The 22,383-nt window shown below is 37.7% G+C and overlaps 2 protein-coding genes and 1 pseudogene across 2 annotated transcripts; all 3 read right to left on the minus strand.

The window, feature by feature from the left end:
• Window positions 1–4,659: 4,659 nt before the first annotated feature.
• OR5M10 (olfactory receptor family 5 subfamily M member 10) lies at window positions 4,660–5,592 on the minus strand. Its single transcript, NM_001390329.1, has one exon. The coding sequence runs from the start codon at window positions 5,590–5,592 to the stop codon at window positions 4,660–4,662; it is 933 nt and encodes a 310-aa protein (NP_001377258.1).
• On the minus strand, window positions 12,062–12,991 carry OR5AP9P (olfactory receptor family 5 subfamily AP member 9, pseudogene; annotated as a pseudogene).
• On the minus strand, window positions 17,483–18,473 carry OR5AP2 (olfactory receptor family 5 subfamily AP member 2). The gene is given in 2 exon segments (XM_010812930.2): window positions 17,483–17,672; window positions 17,674–18,473. Coding segments are annotated over 2 exon segments (990 nt in total).
• Between the last annotated feature and the right edge of the window lie 3,910 nt (window positions 18,474–22,383).

Below are 22,383 nucleotides of genomic sequence, written 5' to 3' on the forward strand. Positions count from 1 at the left end.
TTAACAAGTGGTGCTGGGGAAACTGGTCAACTACTTGTTAAAAAAAAAAAAAAAAGAATGAAACTAGAACACTTTATAACACCATACACAAAAATAAACTCAAAATGGACTAAAGATCTAAATGTAAGACCAGAAACTATAAGACTCCTAGAGGAAAACATAGGCAGAACACTCTGTGACATAAATCACAGCAGGATCCTCTATGACCCACCTCCCAGATTTATGGAAATAAAAGCAAAAATAAACAAGTGGGACCTAATTAAAAGCTTGTGCACAACAAAGGAAGGTGAAAAGATAGCCTTCAGAATGGGAGAAAATAATAGCAAAGGAAGCAACTGACAAAGAATTCATCTCAAAAATATACAAGCAGCTTCTGCAGTTCAATTCTAGAAAAATAAACGACCCAGTTAAGAAATGGACCAAAGAACTAAACAGACATTTCTCCAAAGAAGACATACAGATGGCTAATACACACATGAAAAGATATTCAACATCACTCATTATCAGAGAAATGCAAATCAAAACCACAATGACGTACCATCTCACGTCAGTCAGAATGGCTGCTGTCAAAAAGTCTACAAACAACAAATGCTGAAGAGGGTGCTGAAGAGGGTGCACAGAAAGTGGCAAAGATGATGGATGCCACTTCCATAATTAGGCAATATAAAATTGTGACTTTTGTCTTGCCAGTAGTATCTCTTTCTCTCTGGATTTGAGATAAGCAGATATATTGTGAGTTTCCTTAGGAAGATACCATCGTGACAATGAACTGTGTGTGGACACATTCAGGAGCCATCAAGAAACTGAAGTCAATGAGGTACCATCTCACTCTGGTTAGAATGGCTGCTATCAAAAAGTCTACGAACAATAAATGCTGGAGAGGGTGTAGAGAAAAAGGAAAGCTCTTACACTGTTGGTGGGAATGCAGACTAGTACAGCCACTATAGAGAACACTGTGGAGATTCCTTTAAAAAATGGGAATAGAACTACCAAATGAACCAGTAATCCCATTACTGGGCATACACACCAAGAAAACCAGAATTGAAAGAGACACGTGTACCCTGATGTTCACTGCAGCACTGTTTGCAACAGCCAGGACATGGAAGCAACCTACATGTTCATCGGCAGATGAGTGGATAAGAAAGCTGTGGTACATATACACAATGGAACATTACTCAGCTATTATAAATAATGCATTTGAATCAGTTCTAATGAGGTGGATGAAACTGGAGCCTATTATACAGAGTGAAGTAAGTCCAAAGAAAAACACCAATACAGTATATTAACGCACATATATATGGAATTTAGAAAGATGGTAACCATGACCCTCTGTGCAAGACAGAGACACAGATGTAAAGAACAGACTTTTGAACTCTGTGGGAGAAGGCAAGGGTGGGATGATCTGAGATAATAGCTTTGAAACACGTATATTATTATTTTTTTTGAATCACGTATATTATTGAAAGGTTGTTATTGACCCACGAAAAGATGCCAGGATTCTTGGCCTCTGGAGGAGAATTCAACCCAGGGCCAGAGATGAGGCTTGATCACTCAGAGTTTTTGTGTAACAAAGTTTTATTAAAGTATAAAGGAGATAGAGAAAGCTTCTGACACAGGCATCAGAAGGGAGCCAAAAGAGTACCCCCCTGCTAAGTCAGACACAACTGAGCAACTGAACTGAACTGAACTGAGCAGTCTGTTAATGAAAGAAAAGAATGTCTTAAAAGTCAGAATGGCACCAGGCCCCTCATCCATAAGATGCATTTTGGGATAATCTTGGCACCAGAAGATTCATCCTGGGACATAAAACCATTGACTTGAATCTTGTAGAAGGGCAGATTACCATACAAATAGTTTCGTTTACATAGATTCAGTTCATTTCGGTTCAGTCACTCAGTCGTGTCTGACTCTTTGCAATCCCCATGAATAGCAGCACGCCAGGCCTCCCTGTCCATCACCAACTCCCGGAGTTCACTCAAACTCAGGTCCATTGAGTCGGTGATGCCATCCAGCCATCTCATCCTCTGTCGTCCCCTTCTCCTCCTGCCTCCAATCCCTACCAGCATCAGGGTCTTTTCCAATGAGTCAAGTCTTTGCATGAGGTGGCCAAAGTATTGGAGTTTCAGCTTCAGCATCATTCCTTCCAAAGAACACCCAGGACTGATCTCCTTCAGAACGGAATGGTTGGATCTCCTTGCAGTCCAAGGGACTCTCAAGAGTCTTCTCCAGCACCACAGCTCAAAAGCATCAATTCTTTGGCACTCAGCTTTCTTCACAGTCAGGGGAACAATATCTGAATATAACATACTGGTTTGTCAAGTAGATTCTGAGCTATTAGGCGGAACCAACTTGAAGACAAAGTCTGGGGTAAATGCATAGTACATTAGCATAGCTTAAGACAAACATTTCCATAAGAAAAATGCATTGGTTAACTCAAGGTTTGAGAATGGTTAACTTCAGGTGAAACCAAATGTCATTATGGCAACACAGTATTTTAAGAGAAACCTTTTACATTTGTATAGAGAAGGAAAAAAAATATTGCTTGTGTGTTTCCTCCTGCCGCTCAAGAGAGATAAAAATGTCTGACACTTGCAGCCTATTTCCTCCGTTTGGAAACCCCTAGCCTTCCTAATTGTTACCCTCTCTTTATCATATGTGAAAGAGATCACCAGTCCAGGTTCAATGCATGAGACAGGGTGCTCAGGGCTGGTGCACTGGGATGACCCAGAGGGATGGGATGGGGAGAGAGGTGGGAGGTGAGTTCAGGATGGGCAACACATGTACACTCATGGCTGATTCATGTCAATGTATGGCAAAACCCACTACAATATTATAAAGTAATTAGCCTCCAATTAAAATAAATTAATTTAAAAATACAGGGAAAATATTACATTTTATATATTTTGGTATTTCTTTGTTTTTCTACAATTAATATGTTCAATTATTTTTGTAACTAAGTTAGTGTGATTTAATTGTTAATATTAACTGCATTAAAAGTGGTGTTCACTGAAAATAGTATCTTTGAAATGTAAACCTTATACTATCAAATGAAACTCAAGATTTATATATAGCACATGATTCCAATTTTTCTTTATCAATTATAATAATATATGTACATAATATTATTGAGAAGCAATATTTAAAAACACAAAGAGAATTCATTCATTGGTTTAGAACACATAACTCATAAAAGTTATTTCTTCACATCTGTTTTTATTTTCTAGTCATTTATAATGAATATGTATGTTTTATAATCTGAAAAATATAGTCATAAAATATGGTCAAAATAAATCTTCCACATATCAAAATTGCCTGCTTTACATGGAACAACAAGACAGTTCTATTATATTACCCACAAATTATCCTGAGGACATGTAGAAGAAATTCACATTAGCTGTTATTAGTTATCTTGCTCTCATTACAATCACCATGATCATTTATAGCAATTAGACTGGTCAATTCATCACCCCCAACATCCCATCCAGTATTTGTTGTATAATAAGTGGTTTATTAATACACACACAGAGAAGACAAAGAAACATCAATGAAGACATAAACTATATATTTATAGTGAGTAGAAAATATTATTTCTTTTTGTGAGATTATTTTCTGTTTTTAAAACAAGTGTATCAATTACTAAATGAAATTGGCAATAGTTTAAAAAAAAAATAAGCGGTTTAGCTGAGTTCTTCAGGCGGTTCTAGTGCTAAAGGAACCCCCCTGCCAAAGCAGGAGAGGCAAGAGATGCGGCTTTGATCCCTGGGTTAGGAAGGTCCTCTGGAGGAGGCATGGCACCCCACTCCAGTATTCTTGCCTGGAGAATCCCATGGTCAGAGGAGCCTGGTGGGCTACAGTCCACAAGGTCACAAAGAGTCAGACACAACTGAAGTAACTTATCATGCACACAAAAGAGGTGTAGCCACTTCAATATGAATTTGAAAGAGAGAGAATATAAAATCAAATTGCCTTTGTGCTACTAAATGGCTGAATGACTTTGGGTAGACCCTAAGGGTCTCCCTGTGCCTAACAAAGTAAAGCTTATAAATGGAGATGATCATTTTCTCACTAGTTCATTTGTTAGGATTTAATGCATAATGACATAAAAGTGAGAACTCAAATATAATGGTGTTACTTATGATTATTTTCATACATGTTGATGTATACTCTCAAGAATTTCTGAGGTAAGTTTCACACAAAGACTTACAGAGTACGAAAACATAAATCACAAATATAGGTCAATAATTAGAATATTAAAAAATGAGAGACTCCAAATAGGTCAACCATTGGATTAAGAATTGCAAAGACTGAGTTTAAATTTGGGTCCTAAAAGCCACAGTGGTTTTCAAGACTACAAAATTTAGGCAAAATGTTAAGTACTTTACAATGATTTTAAAACACATTTTCAAACTGGATATAAATCTTGACATCAGAATATTCTGTTGGCTAAGGGTGAAACACAGCTCTTTGCTTAACCAAAAGAAGAGATTGCTATATGTCATGTCCCAATGTCTAAATGATTTGATCCTCAAAAAAAAAAAAAAAAAAAAGGAACCTGGAGTTCTATCACAGAGTTCTGTGTTACTCATTTCTAATCTCTATAACACAAAGTTGTTATGGACACTTAGTCACATCAAGTGAACAGATGTTTAAACTGCAATTTTATGAAAGATTTCTCTTAATCATTTGCTGCATGGCTTGGATCACATCCTTGTTCCTCATACTGTAGATCAATGGGTTCAACATTGGGCTCAAAAAACTATAAAAGACTGCAAATATTTTAGACTCCTTTACAGACTTCTCAGTTGGAGGCCTCAAGTACATGCAGAAGAGGGTTCCATAAAATAGAGTGACTATTGCCAGGTGGGAACCACAGGTAGAAAAGGCTTTGTGCCTGCCTTCCACAGAATGGATCTCCAAGATAGATGCAATGATGAAAACATAAGACAGGAGAATGATGAACAAAGAGCTCGAGAGAGTGAAACCAGCAACCACAAACATTGCCATCTTTTTGACATAGGTGTCAGAGCAGGCCAACATTATCAGAGGAGGATCAGCACAGTAGAAATGGTTGATCTCAAGGGAGTCACAGAAGGACAAGTGAAAGGTCAGCAGTGCCTGAGAGAGGCCATTGAAGAATCCACAAGTATAAGGGACTGTGACTAGAAAGATGCAAACGTCCTTGGACATCCTGGTGCTGTAATATAGAGGGCTGCAGATGGCTACATAGCGGTCCAAGGACATTGAAGCAAGGAGATAAAACTCAGTGATCACCAGGGCAATGAAGAGAAGGCACTGTGTGAAGCATCCAGTATAGGAGATGGTCTTCTGGTCTGAGAGGAAATTGTACAGCATATTTGGAGTAACATTGGAGGAATAGCAAAGGTCTACAAAGGAGAGGTGGCTGAGGAAGAAGTACATGGGGGTCTGGAGGTGGGGATTGGTCCTGATCAGCATGATCATGCCCAGATTCCCTGCCAGTGTGACTAGGTAGATCACCAGGAACACCCCAAACAGGGCCTTCTGTAGCACTGGGTCATCTGTGAGTCCCAGGAGAATGAATTCAGTCACTGCAGTGTGGTTAGGGGAAGACATATTCTCATCCCTTAAAAACTGAAAGTGGTAAAGTGAAGAATTCTATCTGATCCTGATTATGCATTTATTCCATTCTTTTGTCATTTACTTTTGACCTATCTCTCTATAAGGAAATTACTCTTCTCAACCAATGCATCAGAGCATCTATGTAAATATTTGCACCTTATCTCTTTGAGATATATTTTTCTATATATATACTGGAAGCACACACTCACAAACTCACACATTCTCTTTCTCCTTCTTATTTGTAAATCTTGTATACACATATACAATTAAACCTGTTTTCTTGGAAAACTCCATATTCAGTATTTTTTTTTCAAATTCTGTGAAAAAGAAAGCCAAAAGAATGAAAACCAGGTCTGGAAAGCAGCAGGTCAGTGGCATCATTCAAATGGACAAATGAAGGATGCAGAGTTTCTATGGTCCCTGCACCTCTGATACACTATTGTTTTCGACACACATTAGAAGACATGTTCAATCCAGCATTTTCTCCTGAAACCCATACTTGTCTAGCTTAAATTCATTCAGAAGACATTTAATTAGTAGATGCATCTCTTGACATATGGCTAAGAAGGTACAGAATGAAGAATTGTTCTTTCTGCTTTTTAAATTCACCCACTCATTATTTATGGAGGCATTTTTTTTTTCTATTCTAGCTTCTGGGGTTACATGAGTGAGCAAATTACCTATCCCGGTGAACCATATATTGTAAGAGAGGTAATAGATATTTAGCACATAGACAAACGTTTACCGCAGTGTGTCACTTAGAAGAAAACACTATGAGGAAAATTAAAGGTGGAGTGCTTTTAGATGGCCATTCAAAGAAAATCTGAGGGGGCAGAATTTGAACAGTAAATAAAGAATTCAAATACCTGAAGAGGAATTTGTTTCCATTATTTTTTAAAACTGACACACCTCTGAATATATTTGTTTAGGAAAACACATCAGGATAATATTTAAATGTAGACTTAGCTCCCAGCTGGAATTATCATTTCTGGTTTTTGTTTTTGTTTTTTTGGGAAAGTAAGATATGACTGGAAGCATTATGCCTCAAGAATCTCACCTTAAGGCTTTTTAAATTTAGTTTTCACATACACATCAGAAGAGCCTGTATATAATACTTGATTTTTCAGAGATGCCATGAAATATTAACATTTGAATAGAAAGTATATATGATGAAAATAATTTTTTCAGTATTGGTGAGAATATTAATTTTCACACAAAATAAAAAACATATTTTTAGTGAACAAATGTAGAAAATGACTTACGTGTAAAACTGAATTACTATATTTTCTAAAACAGGTGGGAAGATTTATAGTCTTTCTTAGGAATATTCCCTAGAGTATTTTTTTTTTAATTCTTATAATCCAATTAAGATAGATTTTGTTCCCTCAAGGGCATAACCTTAATTTCATGTTTTGAGATCTTTAATTTTCCTTCAAGACCAAAATCTGTATGCAACATCTTTGTATGCTGCTTTATACTATGTGGCTGAAATCTTAGGCAAAAATAAAGAAGTTCACCATCACTTTTAATAGTATGAATGGACAAAAATATGGTTGGATAAATTTTGCATTTTTTGTGTCTAAAAGTGACTGAGAACCAGGATCATTCATAAAATTGATGTATCACAAAATTGGTGATTTAGGAGGAAAGGTCAAATATGAGTAAAGAATATCTGAATATTGTTTGATACTGCATTTGTTAGAGAATAAAGGAATCCATAGATGGTCTCAGTAGCCTCTATCTTCCAGGGCATTGATAACTCCAGCCAATTCAATCAAAGGAATTAAAGTAGAGTCTCATTAAGACAAGAGAGGCATCTCTGATTGTTTTAGATTTCCAAATACTGGGTTATAGTCTGAGAAATCAGTCAGTGAAATAAAGCTGTATATCATTATAAAGATGTATATTGTCATCAACTTAGCACATTAGGAGAGATATGAGCATAATGGTGTATTTTTCAGATTGGGGTCAAAAATATTTATTTATCCCAACATTTTCTGTTTTACCTTGATTCCTTGAACAAATTAAATAAAATTTTAAAGTGTAAAATCCTAAATATTCCCATGAAATAAAAGTTTCTTATATGATTGTAAGGCTAATTGTAGGATAGTAGAGCTCTTATTTCCTGACCCCTTAATGTAAAGATTCCTTATCTTGCATAAAGATACCTGAAGGTTTGACCCTTCTTTAAGCTGAATGTCAGCGCTGGTTTCCTAAAGTACTTATATATGTATGTAAGTACATTCTGATATGGGCTTCCCTGGTGGCTCAGATAATAAAGAATCTGCCTGCCAAGCAGGAAACACTGGCTCAAGCCCTGAGTTAGGAAGATCCCCTGGAGAAGGAAAAGGCAACCCACTCCAGTGTTCTTGCCTGGAGAATCCCATGGACAGAGGAGCCTGGTGGGCTACAGTCCATGGGCACACAAGAGTTGGACAGGACTCAGTGATTAAACCACCACCACCACTACATCCTGATATACTTTAATATAGAATAATGTTGTAATAATCATAATATTTACAAACAGATTTTTCCAAGAAGAGGTAGGACTAACTCAGTAGCAATTGAACAAGTAAGAAAAAAGTAGTGAATTAACTCTGGAAAGGCAAAATAACAATACTTTTCAGTATGGGATCATTTGATCAAAAGTTCATGCATAAGAAGTAAATGCTTATTTATTTTACATGTATAACAACAAATAATGCTGGAGGGCACAGAATTTACCTATCTACCATTGATACTGGTTAAAAGAAGGATTTTCAGCATTCTTATTTTATTTTCCTAGAAAGCCTTCAGGAGATTCTATTTAATTTATATTTGAAGACACAAATGCCTTAGTTAATATCACTCTGCTTCAATTGCAATGACCAGTTGACACGTGTCTGCTAAAACAACACATAATTGTTTTAGCTACACAAATGTCAAACAGTCAGATAATTGAAACTATCCCACTGACTCTGCTATTTGTGTTCTTATGATTATTTAATTCACTATATTTTTGGTTATGGCAGATTCAATAATATACTGGAAGTTCTAATCTATGTAATAAAACTGTATTGATTGAAAGGGGAAAAAAATAAAAGCATCCTATTCATAGATCGCTTAATAGTTTATATGCTGCTGCTGCTGCTAAGTCGCTTCAGTTGTGTCTGACTCTGTGCGACCCCAGAGACAGCAGCCCACCAGGTTCCCCCGTCCCTGGGATTCTCCAGGCAAGAACACTGGAGTGGGTTGCCATTTCCTTCTCCAGTGCATGAAAGTGAAAAGTGAAAGTGAAGTTGCTCAGTCGTGTCCGACTCTTAGCGACCCCATGGACTGCAGCCCACCAGGCTCCTCTGTCCATGGGATTCTCCAGGCAAGAGTACTGGAGTGGGGTGCCATTGCCTTCTCCGAATAGTTTATATAGAATCTCCTTTTAAGATACACAAATAAAATGTTAACTAGATTTATTGTGGTGATCATTAAGTTTTACATCCCATTTTTTAATATGCAGAAGAAAAGCTAAGCCTACATAGTGGAAGGTCACAAGGTAAAGATCAATATGCATAGATTATTTATATTGTTATGTAAAAGCCAACCATAACTAGAAAACAAATGCTTCTATATATCACTTGGAGAAGGCAATGGCACCCCACTCCAGTACTCTTGCCTGGAAAATCCCATGAATGGAAGAGCCTGGTACGCTGCAGTCCATGGGGTCGCTAAGAGTCAGACACTACTGAGCGACTTCACTTTCACTTTTCACTTTCATGCATTGGAGAAAGAAATGGCAACCCACTCCAGTGTTCTTGCCTGGAGAATCCCAGGGACGGGGGAGCCTGGTGGGCTGCCGTCTATGGGGTCGCACAGAGTCGGACACGACTGAAGTGACTTAGCAGCAGCATATATCACTTATAATAACATCAAAAGAGTAAGCCACTTAAAAATGATTTTTTAATAAAACTTCAAGAGTTACATACTGATAACCACAAAACATTGCATGCAGAGAGAAATTAAAGGAGACTTAAATAATGGAGAGATATATCTTCCTTGTGGATTGTAATATTCAGTAGTTTTAAGTCCAATATTTTTAAGTTACCAATTTGTCTAAAATTGATCAATAGTTTTAATGCCAGTTCAGCTTGCTTATTTTTAATAGACAAACTGATTCTAAGGTATATAGTGATTATTAAAAAAAAACATTCTTAAATTATCCAAAACAATTTTGAGACAGAAGAAAAATCTTTAAATGATTTACACTATCTAATTTTAAGAGTTAGTAAGGAACTACAGCACTCAAAACAATAAATTTAGCTACTCTGAACAAGATATTTTCAATATGGGTGAAACAGCTTTATATTGGAAGGAGATGTTATCTAGGACTTCCAAAGCTAAAGAGAAGTCAAAGTTTCAAAGGACAAGGTTTGCCTCACTTCAAACCTTCAAAGGATTGACTGACTCTCTTGTTAGGGGCTAATGTAGCTCAAGGCTTCAATTGAAGCCAATGCTCATTTACCACTTTGAAAATTCTAGGGCCCTTATGAAGTATGCTAAATCTACTCTGCCTCTGCTCTATAAATAAAACAACAGTGTAAGATGATAGCACATCTGCTTACAACATGCTGCTGCTGCTACGTTGCTTCAGTCGTGTCCAACTCTGTGCTACACTATGGACTGTCGCCTGCCAGGCTTCCTCTGTCCATGGGATTCTCCAGGCAGGAATACTGGAGTTGGTTGCCATGCCTACTCCAGGGGAATCTTCCCGACTTAGAGTTTGAACCCACGTCTCTTGTATCTCCTGCATTGATAGGTGAGTTCTTTACCACTAGTGCCACCTGAGAAGCATGGTTCGCTAAATATTTTAAGCTCACTGTTGAGATCTACTGCTCAGAAAAAAATAAAATAAAAGGAAGAAAATAAGATTTCTTTTTAAAGTACTATTACTTATTGACAATGCACCTGTTCACCCAAGAGTTCTAATGGAGATGTACAACAAGATATGTGCTGTTTTTATGCCTGCTAACACAACAGAGCAATCACATTCCCCATCCATTCTGCAGCCTATAGATCAAGATATCATTTCAACTTTCAGATGTTATTATTTTAAAAATATGTTTTGTAAGGCTATGGCTGTTGTAGTTAGTGATTTCTTTGATATCTGGGCAAAGGAAATTGAAAGCTTCCAGAATGGATTCATTATTGTGAATGCCATTAAGAACATTCATGATCCATTTGGAAGACGTAAAAATACTAACATTAACAGGATTTGGGGTAAGTTGTATCCCACCTTCATGAATGACTTTGAGGAGTTCAAAATTTCAGTGGAGAGAGTAGCTGCAGATGTTGTGGAAATAGTAAGAGAACTTTATTAGAAGTAGAGACTGAAGATGTGACTGAATTGCTGCAATCTCAGGATAAAACTTTAGTGGATGAGGACTTGCTTCTTGTGGATGTGCAAAGCATATCGTTTCTTGAGATGGAATCACTGCTGGTGAAAAATGTTGTACAGATTGTTGACATGACAACAAAAAAATTAGAATATTACATAAACTTAGTTGATAAAGCAGTGACAGCCTTTGAGAGTATCAATTTGAGCTTTCAAAGTTCTGCTGTGGGTAAAATGCTGTGGAACAGCATTACATGCTACAGGCAAATCTTCTGTGACAATGTCAATTGATGTAGCAAACTTCATTGCTGCATTAGTCCACATTTTGAGCAACTGCCACCCTGATCAGTCAGCAGTCATCAGCAGTAAAGCAATATCCTTCACCAGTAAAATGATTGTAACTCACTGAAGACTAGATTTTAATAAAGTATTTTAACTAAAATATATACGCTTTACACATAATGCTGTTGCATACTTAATAGACTATAATATAATATAAATATAACTGTTACATGAGCTGGGAAACCAAAAAATTGTGTAATTTGCTTTATTATGCCATTTATGTATTGCAGTGGTCTAGAACAAAGCCTACACTATATTTTAGGTATGTCTATTTTGGGTTTTATGCTTCTAAATAGGGAGTTGAACTATGATAATTTGTTTTTTCAAGCATATACGTTCTCTGGAATAAATGAGATTTATATAGAGCAATCATATTCCTGAGGATGCTTGGAATATTTGGTCCAATTCCACTAGTAGAAAAAAAAAGCAAAAACAAAACAGGAAACCTCGTGACAGAATGACATGGAGCCAGAGTAAACACATGTGGATCTGACCATTTCTAAGTTCCCTCTGAGCCCTAAAAGCCCACGCTTTGGCAATTCTAAGTACAGAAGCAAAAAGAGAATGTTTTAAAAAGGGCTGGTACACTGGGATGACCCAGAGGGATGGTACGGGGAGGGGGGTTCAGGATTGGGAACACGTGTACACTCATGGCAGATTCATGTTGATGTATGGCAAAACTAATACAATATTGTAAAGTAATTAGCCTCCAATTAAAATATATAAATTTAAATTAAAAAATTTTTTGCCAAAGGAAGTTTTGACCTCCTTATTTCTCAGACTTATCCTCTCAGATGAGAGGATTTAACATGAGGGTGACCACCATATAAAACACAGACAGCACTTGGTCTTGAGTATCTGGAGGTCCAGATACTTGAGTATCTGGAGGTCCATTGAGTATCTGGAGCTGGGGTGCAGATACATGAACAGGATTGTGCCAGAGAAGATGGTGACCACCATCAGGTGGGACGCACAGGTGGAGAAGGTTTTGTGCCTCCATCAGCAGAGCGGATCCTCACGACAGCAGTGAGGATGCAGAGATAGGAAGTGAGAATGGTCAGGAGGCAGCTCAGCTCATTAAAACTGGCAAAAGCAAGAATGACAGCTTCATTGACACGAGTGTCTGAACAAGTGAGTTTCAGGAGGGGTGGAATGTCACAGAAAAAGTGGTTGATGACACTGGAGTGGCAGAAAGGCAGCTGGAAGGTGAGGCAATGTGAATGGCAGCATTTATGAAGCCAGTGAGGTATGTGGTCAACACCAGTAGGACATTAAGTTGGGGGGGACACAGTGGCCGTGTAAAGGCGAGGTTTGCAGATGGCCACATAATGGTCATAGGACATCACGGTCAACAGGAATCCCTCAATGCCAGCAAAAGAACCAAAACAGAAGAACTGAGTGGCACATTCATTGAATGAAATGACTGAGTTCTCTGCCCAGAAATTTATGAGCATTTTAGGGGCAATGACAGAAGAGTAACAGAAGTCAACAAGGGACAGGTTACTGAGGAAAAAATACATTAGCATGTGGAGATGTGAGTCAATCTTGATTAAGAGGATCATGCCAAGATTTCCAAACACAGTGATCATACAGATGACTAGAAATACCATAAAAAGAAGACTGTAGCTCTGGATGATCGCTGAACCCCAGGAGAATAAATTCAGTCACTGTCGAATGGTTGCTCATCCCTTTGTCTCAGAATGGATGATTTGCTTGCTGAGATAAGAAAGAAATTGGTGATATAAATTATGAAAAAAAAAAGAAAATCAAACAGTTTATTCTCTACTATAGAATTACTTCTAAAATGTCCAAAGAACATGTGTATTAACGCTTTTTATTTTTTTAACTGCAGAACAACAAAAAGATTTCTTAAGTGAACTCAGCAACTTTTATTTTAAAATGAGCATTTATCCATGCATGTGTGAAATTGTTGATAATCAGCCCCTGCTTGTCTATATCTTACCTTACCTCCCCAAGTTTTTCACCTCTTCCGTTGACCTTTTTGCCTTCACTGTCTATCATCCAGTTCCTTTACATTCTCTTTGGCAATGAAATGTAAGACATACTTGGATATATAATAAATACTTTCTGAATTCAGTTTGGTTTTTTCCTGTTTTCTCTTAAGCCCACTCTAATCAAATTTTCACTCCATCACTCCACAGAAATTGTTCTTGTTGAGGTTGTTAGGGTTCTTTATGCTGCTAAATTCAGTGGTCAATTCTCAATCTTCATCTTTTTGATCTATTGATAATATTTGGCAGAGTTAATTGCTAACTACTCCCTGAAAAACTATCATCTCTTGTCTCCCAGGACACACCATTCTGAGTTTTCCTCCTACCATATGGGCTGCTCCTTCTCAGCCTTCTTTGTTTATTCCTCTTTTCTCTGACTGTTAAGATTGGAGTAGCTCAGAACTCATTTTGTGATCTTCTTCTATTTTTTTTTCCTATTTACACTCTACCTTCATGATCTTATTCAGTCTCATGACTATAAATACTATCTATATATTTACAACTCCTGAATTTATTTCAGCCCCGACCTCTTTCCCAAATCCTAGACTTATAATGCAATCACTTACTCACATTTTCATACTAATATCAAATAATGACTCAACCTAACTCAAAGCTGATTTGCTCATGTCTTCCTTTAATTTTCCCAAACATAACATTCTCTGTCTCAAGTCAGTGACAACTCTCTACTTCCATGTGTTCAAATAAAGAATAAATACAGGCAAATAAATATTAAAGAAATTGTTCTTTTCTTTCTCACATACTATGTAACTAGTCTATCAGATAATCATGTTGTCTCTATTTTTGAAATGTCTACGTCAACAAGCCAACTTTATTTATTTCTACCATTAAGGCTCAAGTCAACATCATCTTTCACCTAGATTACTACAATAGTCCTTTAACTGACCATTCTTTCTCTAAAATCAGTTAAATTCCACCCTATAAAATACCACTTAAAAAAATTCACAGCCACTTTGTAGATCTCTACTTTATACATATAAATATATATACATCTATCTATATGATATAAATTATATCCTATATGACATATATGATCATATATGTGTGTGTGTGTTTACATATGTTTATGTATATAGATATATAGATAAAGGCTGACAATTGCAGTAGTTTCTCAAAGTGTGCATATAAGAGCATAAAATAATTTTATTTAATGTACTACACAGTGTATTAAATATGCCAAGTGCCTTGGCACTCTTCTGCACAAAATTAATTAAATTTCCCTGCTTCATATATGAGAAGGCAATGGCAACCCATTCCAGTGCTCTTGCCTGGAAAATCCCATGGATAGAGGAGCCTAGTGGGCTGCAGTCCATGGGGTCACACAGAGTCGGACAAGACTGAAGCGACTTAGCAGCAGCAGCTTCATACACACACAAAAACACACATATATACACAGAGAGATGCATGTGTACATGTGTGTTTGTATGTGTATGCATAGGTTGAATATTCTATAAAGTCCTCATCTCTTATTAGTTGTCCTAAACTTCTTTCTTCTAAAAAAAAAAAATTGTGTTAGTTTAGTTGCTAACCTTCAATTCAGTGTTTCAGACATTGCAATTTAGAGACATAGTGTTTTTAACATTTTTATTTATTGATCTTAATTGGAGGATAAGTACTTTACAATATTGTGATGGTTTTTGCCTACATCAATATGAATTTGCCATAGGCACATGTGTGTCCCCTCCATGCTGAGGCTCCCTCCCTGTCAACCCTATCCCTCCAGGTTGTCACAGAGCACTGAGAGGCTTTTGTCTTAATTCCTTGAATGCTTTTTGAATCCTCTTTGAAGCTTTCTATATCTAACCAGTTAGAGATAAATCAAATCATCTTACCTGCTGTCCTTAAGACATACTCACTGAAAGTAGTGGTGTTTATAAGTTTAGTTTTATTTATTGCTTTTTGGAGGAATACAATTTTTTTCCCCTACAGTGTGAAATTTATAGCTTTGATGAAAATGGAAGTGGCCTAAGGAACTCAGCTGTGACAGACTTAAGATATGGTTAATTAATTCAACAAGGAATATAAGATGCTACTTCTGAATTTGAGGCTGAGGGTCAGATTATTAAGGTTGTGATGATGCTCTTGAGATTTAATCATCTTTGCAAAACACTAAAAAAATGAAAGCCTGAAATATACTAACCCAAAATTAAGACATCCACTTTTTTTTCACTGAGATAATTGAACTATTTTCTCCCCAGGGAGTCACTTATACCTTTGTGAGTGAGTTAGGCATTTGAAGTACAAAATGTATTTTATGGTCTTAAGACTCCATTGTGAATAACACTGAATTAAATTAAATGATATAAAATTTATTAGGTCTTGCCTCAAAAATTCACAATTCCACTGAAAATATAATCCATACTCATATCTATTTTAATAGGCAAGAATACTGGAATGAGTTACCATAATCTACTCCAATTGATCCATCACTCCCCAAACACCTTCCTGAAATTGCAGTTTTTTCTCTCTTTTTATTTGCTTACTCTGTTCCATGTATAATTTGTTCCCTTACTATTCTTTTAACAAACCAAGGAGGATCTCACCTCAGGGCCTTTGATTCACCACAGATATTCATGCAATGTTATTCCTATGCAGGACTTGCTCAAATGTTATTTCCACAGGTTGCTCTACTCCCATGCAACCCTTTTCTCTCACTTTAATTTATTTAAAGCACAACTCTTATCCGTGTCACACATGCATCCCACACAAACAGGAGCAAATGCCTGTGCACACATGCATACACACTTTGCTGTTGACAATAAAGTCTTCCTCACTCAAAAACAAGTTTAATGAAATCAATAATTTTGTTTTCTCACGTGGTGTATCTTCAGCATGTGTTATCTGCTGAATACATTTTTCCACTAATGTCCTTGAGAGAAACGTTGGTTAATAATTAAACGTGGAATTAACAGGAGATTGGAGGGTTGTTCCTGGGGGATAAGATGAGTTACCTCCTCCTTTGTGGTCTCTAACAAACCTTTTGGGGATGAAGTGGTCTCATTTGGAACATTGGTATTCCACCTTCAGGTCTGTAGTGGAGAGTGGGATGGAAAGACATAGGAAACAGACATTTAGCCGATTTGAAATTATTTCTTCAACATATCATCTCATGAAAGACAGTTTTTTCCCTGTTGTTCCAACATTGACAGCCCTGACCCCACTACAATGAGCAATAAATAAATAATTGTGTTTGATAACTGTTTATTGAAAATTATGTGAAACTTTGGCTGGGCTACAGATAAAAAGTTAGAACACTTTGACTTTGAGATTACTACACTTAAATATTTCAATTAATTCACAAAGTCAGTAAACTATACCCCCATTATTGCTATGGCACCCTTATTATTAAACAGCTAAGACTTTCTTCTATAGTATTTGGTACTATTGACATCCATGTGAATGGAAGAGTGTTACTATTTACAATAGATGATGTGATATACTACCCAGATTGGACTTTCAGTATTGAAGTATTTACTTCCCCAGCTTCCTAGGGCATCGACAGCTCACACCTCATAGCTGAGCTCTACTCTTGGAATATCCCTGCTGAAAGGCATTGTCATTCTGAAAGTTAGACTGCTTCCAGTGGGTGACCCATATCTAAAGCAGGTTATTATGGAGGTATAAATACCTGTTCAAATTTGAAACATCTCTGAGAAGGATAACCTCAGCTCCAGATCTCCACATGGAACTGGCTGAATACTCTGTTGCAATTTCATCACAAATTAGTTTCTTCTACCCAATCCGTTTTCCCTTACTTCTTTATCAGTATTGTTCCTGGGAACACTCTCCAGTAAATTTCCTAAATACAAATATCTGTCTCAGAGTCTATTTTCCAAGATCCAATCAAAGTCATATATATATATATATATATATATATAAGAGTGAAAAAGCTCAAATTTGACATTGAGATTTAAATCTAGGCCAGCCAATTCCAAGTATTTTGATATTTTGCCAGACACTGCCTTCCTTCACTGTATTGATTCATACTATAGGCTAATAAATACATATTTAGGACACCAGGAATTTAAGAATGCATCTCATTTTACACAATATACTTTAACACAGAAAAAAAGTTCAAGCAATTAGACAATACAATTAACATGAAAACATTCTTATTCCACATAATAGGGTGATATGTAACATGGCTTCACAGTATCTGTTGCTGTAAGATCTTCTTTAAGGCCCCTTTCACATCCTTATTTTTCAAACTGTAGATGAGGGGATTTAGCATAGTGATCACTACCGTATAAAAGACAGAGACAATCTTGTCCTGCTCCATTGAGTAGCTAGTCTTAGGACGCGAGTACGTGAAGAGAATAGTCCCAGAGAATATGGTGAGAGGCACAGGTGGAGAAGGCTCTGTGCCTGCCCTCCAAGGAGGGCATCCTCAAGATGGCAACGAGGATGCATAGGTAGGAAGTGAGGACGATCATAACACAGCCAGTGACAGTAACACTGGAGAAAGCCATGATCACGATGCCGTTGATGCGGGTATCAGAGCAAGAGAGTTTGAGCAGGGCTGGTGTATCACAGTAGAAATGATTGGTCTTATCTGAGCCACAAAAGGACAACTTGAAAGTCATTCCTGTGTGTATGGCTACATTTCCAAAATCTGCTAGGAATGAGGTAGCTGCTAGCAAGAAGCAAATTCTCCCAGACATGAGAACTGGATACAGCAAAGGGTTCCAAATGGCTATGTAGAGGTCATATGCCATCGTAGCTAACAAGAGGCACTCAGTCCCCAGGAAGGAGCCAAAGAAATAGAACTGGGCAGCACGCCCATTAAAAGAAATGGCCTTGCTCTCAGCCACAAGGTTCACCAGCATCTTAGGAGTGACAGAAGAAGAGTAAGAGGCATCAACAAAGGAGAGACTGCTGAGAAAAAAGTACATGGGGGTGTGGAGACAAGGATCCATCTTAATTAACACAATCACCCCCAAATTACCCACCACGGTTGCCATATAGATCAACAGAAATAATCCAAAGAGGATGACCTGTAGCTCTGAATTGTCCGAGAGTCCTAAGAGGATAAATGCTGTCACTTCTGTTTGATTCCTGGTTTGCATCTCTTTCATATATCTGACACGGGCTGCAATAAGAGAAAAGATGGAACATGCTATTTGGTCAGATGAATACATGACTTTTGGGGTTCCCTGCTGGCTCTATGGTAAATGAGCTCGCCAATACAGGAGCTTCAAGTTCGATCCTTGGGTGGGGAAGATCCCCTGGAGAAGGAAATGGCAACCCACCCCAGTATTTTTGCCTAGAACATTCCATGAACAGAGGAGACTCATGGTGAAGCTGAAATGCCAATACTTTGGCCACCTGATGTGAAGAACTGACTCATTGGAAAAGACCCTGAGTCTGGAAAAGATTGAAGGCAGGAGGAGAAGTGGATGAAAGAGGAGGAGATGGTTGGAAGGCATCACCGACTCAATGGGCATGTGTTTGAGCAAGCTCCAGGAGTTGGTGATGGACAGGGAAGCCCGGTGTGCTGCAGTCCATGTCGCAAACAATCAGACATGACTAAGCGACTGTATGGATGTGAGAGTTGGACTGTGAAGAAAGCTGAGCGCCGAAGAATTGATGCTTTTGAACTATGGTGCTGGAGAAGACTCTTGAGTCCCTTGGACTGCAAGGAGATCCAACCAGTCCGTTCTAAAGGAGATCAGCCCTGGATGTTCTTTGGAAGGACTGATGCTGAAGCTGAAACTCCAATACTTTGGCCACCTCATGCAAAGAGTTGATTCATTGGAAAAGACCCTGATGCTGGGAGGGACTGGGAGCAGGAGGAAAAGGGGACGACAGAGGATGAGATGGCTGAATGGCATCACTGACTCGATGCACATGAGTTTGGGTGAACTCTGGAAGTTGGTGATGGACAGGGAGGCCTGGTGTGCTGCGATTCATGGGGTTGCAAAGAGTCAGACATGACTGAGCGACTGAACTGAACTGAACGGAAGCGACTGAACTGAATTAATATCAATCTTTTTTAAAAAAAACTTAAAACAGAAGATCAAAGTAACTCAGCACCTGTGCTAATATTGATGTTAAAGGATCTACTGAGCACAGCTTGAGGGAAGGGTGGCAGGATCTGGTTCCATTCTTACAGACACCACTGTACAAGAAGTGCCTAGTCATGCTCAGATCTGCTCAGTTTCCACTGGGACAGGGACTCAATACTCCAATAAGTAAAAAGCCTGGCATTTTTATACAGTACTGTAATACTTTCAATGTATCACTGCACCCATTATCTTATCTAAACCTCACCACAATTCAGTGAAGGAGATAATCAAGAATAAGCCCAGGAGTATTAAGAAGATAATCTTTTTTTTTAATTTTATTTTTAAACTTTACATAATTGTATTAGTTTTGCCAAATATCAAAATGAATCCACCACAGGTATACATGTGTTCCCCATCCTGAACCCTCCTCCCTCCTCCCTCCCCATACCATCCCTCTGAATGGCATTGAAACATGTAAAATATCATGTAAGAAACGAGTTGCCAGTCCAAGTTCAGTGCACGATACTGGATGCTTGGGGCTAGTGCACTGGGACGACCCAGAAGATAATCTTTTGTTAGGTGAGGTCAGTGAAGTATAGGAATGTCTCAGCTAATCAGTGGTGAATGCTGGATAGAGCATAGGTCTCTTGATGCCACATTATTTTTTTCCTCAAAACTACACTGCCCCTCTTCTGATTTCACTGGGCAGATATTCAGCCCAGGTCCTTGTCCTTGGACTAAAGCTAGTTTGAATTTCACAGAAGAGCATCTTCAGCAGGTATTAAAAAGAAGGAAAGGGTCTTTTCCTCTCATCTTCAACATGAAAGCTTCCATGAGAGTACTTTTCCATCAGAAATAGCAGAGAGAATAAAATGCTCTAGAAACTTGTGTGTGTGTGTTAGGCACATAAAGAAAGGCAACAATGTGTAAAAACAGCAAGTACTAAATTAGGTTACTCATTCCCTATGAGCTGCAAGCTCTGTGTTAAGTATGTTTCCTGCATTATTTTATTTAAATTCTATGAGGTAAGCAGTATTACAGTCCTCTTTTTGCACATGAGAAATGAGAGGTACGAAAGATTGATGACTGCTGCTCAGAGTCCCATAGATCGCCTATGGATGTCTAATTTACATCCAGTCAGTGCAGTTCTCCTTCTCTTAACATTCAAGGTCATTTATAAGGACCTTGTCAATAATAGGTGTGAGCACTAATATACATAGATGTTGATATTGTAATTCTCAGAACTGTATTAATACATTAGAATCCATTTACCTACATTAGGGAAAAAAAGTGTATATCTCCTAAAAAGAAAATAGAGTGGCTGAAAATTGCCTTTTTCAGAACTCACTCTCATTAATTTGTCTTTTAGCAAAATACCATTTATTTTATATCTAGCATTGTAAATTACATGCCTCATTCTCTCATCTTCCTTAGCAAATACATTTCTTGTTCTTATGAAATATACTCTTTCCCCCAACTGAGAGTTTGCAGTCAACCATTTAGTCCAGAGATTCTTCATCTGGGTTTTCAATTTCTAAGAGTTTGTGAAAATAATAGTAAGATTTCCTTAAAATCTCTGGTGTTTAAAAAAGCATTCAAGTCATATATTATTTATTCTTCTTAGCTTTCTCCTAAAGACTAAGAAATTTTGTGTTGATAAAAATGGACAGAGCAGTTATTTAACATACTTTCTTAGTCATTTAGTATTCTTGGAACCTTGGGTCTGTGGGTAATTGGAGAAATTAACAAGATTGTGAATTTTTCTTGAGATCAGTAAGCTACATGGTACACAACTTTAATATTTTTTTTTCTTACCTTTCTTAATTGGTTGACTTCTACTTGATCCCTTTGCTTGTTCTTATCCAATGCCCAAATTCACCAGAAAAAGAAAATCAGGAGGCAAGAAAACATAAAAACTTTTTAGAAAAGTTTCCTCTAATTGTCCCAGGCTAAACAGTAGACACAGTTGTAAAGGACTTTAGACACCAACCATTACAGAGATGAGAAAACTGAAACACTTATACCTTTCCTGTCATGAGAGAATCTCTCACATTCAGCAGAGACTGAGTCCTCCTTATTTTTACTTTTCCTTTAAGGTAAGAATCCCAATGTGTTAAAATGTAAAATACATTTCAAAATATAGAATACATTGCTGCAGTATATTTGTAATACTGTTTGCAGCTATTTCCAGTTGGAGAGTCCCTAGACCAGAGTCTGGAGTAAGCATCCTGACATTTTAAATAGGATATATTTCTTGTTCTTATGGCTCTGGGGACTGTGTTCCCCATGTTATCTCATTTTAATATACTTGTTTTTGTTTTTGTTTTTGTTTTTCCCCTCTGCAACTACGGGACTCACATGTCTGTTTCATGTTCCTCTCCTTTACCCTTAGGATACCTGGGGCTAAATAGAATGAATTTTCAGATGAGTAGTCCTAACCACTGTTTTGATTTTTTTTTTTTTTTTTGATTCATTGCTTCATTGCTATGTCAGACTTTCACTAATTGCCATGAGCAGGGACTGCTCTCTCACTGCAGTACTTCTCATTATGCAGGCTTCTCGTTATTGTGGTCTTTTGTTGCAGCACATGGGCTCTGGTGTGTGGGCTTCAGTAGTTGTAGCTCACAGTCTCCAGGGTGCTGAGTGCTGAGGCATAGGCTTAGTAGCTCCAGCACCAGGTCTTTCTGGCATGTGGGATCTTCCCAGACCAGGGATCTGAACCCATGTCCCCTACACTGGCAGGCAGATTCCTAATCACTGAAACACCAGGGAAGCCCCGCTAATCACCATTAAACACCCTTTTATTGTCATCCCAACAGTTAGTGGTCTAGTCCCCTTGGGAGCATTACAAGTATCCACAAAAGAGCAGGTTAGTTCAATCTCTGATCTTGCCTTTTATAAGGACTTTGGGTACATAGGGGAAATTATGCTACCTGAATCACTGTAATGGACTAATTGAGGGAGGTAAAGGGATCCATATGCAGAGTATATGCAGAGTACATCATGAGAAACGCTGGACTGGAAGAAACACAAGCTGGAATCA

This window comes from Bos taurus, chromosome 15, assembly GCF_002263795.3.
Source record: "Bos taurus isolate L1 Dominette 01449 registration number 42190680 breed Hereford chromosome 15, ARS-UCD2.0, whole genome shotgun sequence".
Lineage (NCBI taxonomy): Eukaryota > Metazoa > Chordata > Mammalia > Artiodactyla > Bovidae > Bos > Bos taurus.

Excerpts from the sequence above, each read along its gene's own strand:
- OR5M10 (NM_001390329.1), bottom strand. The coding sequence starts at position 5,592 with ATGTCTTCCCCTAACCACACTGCAGTGACTGAATTCATTCTCCTGGGA.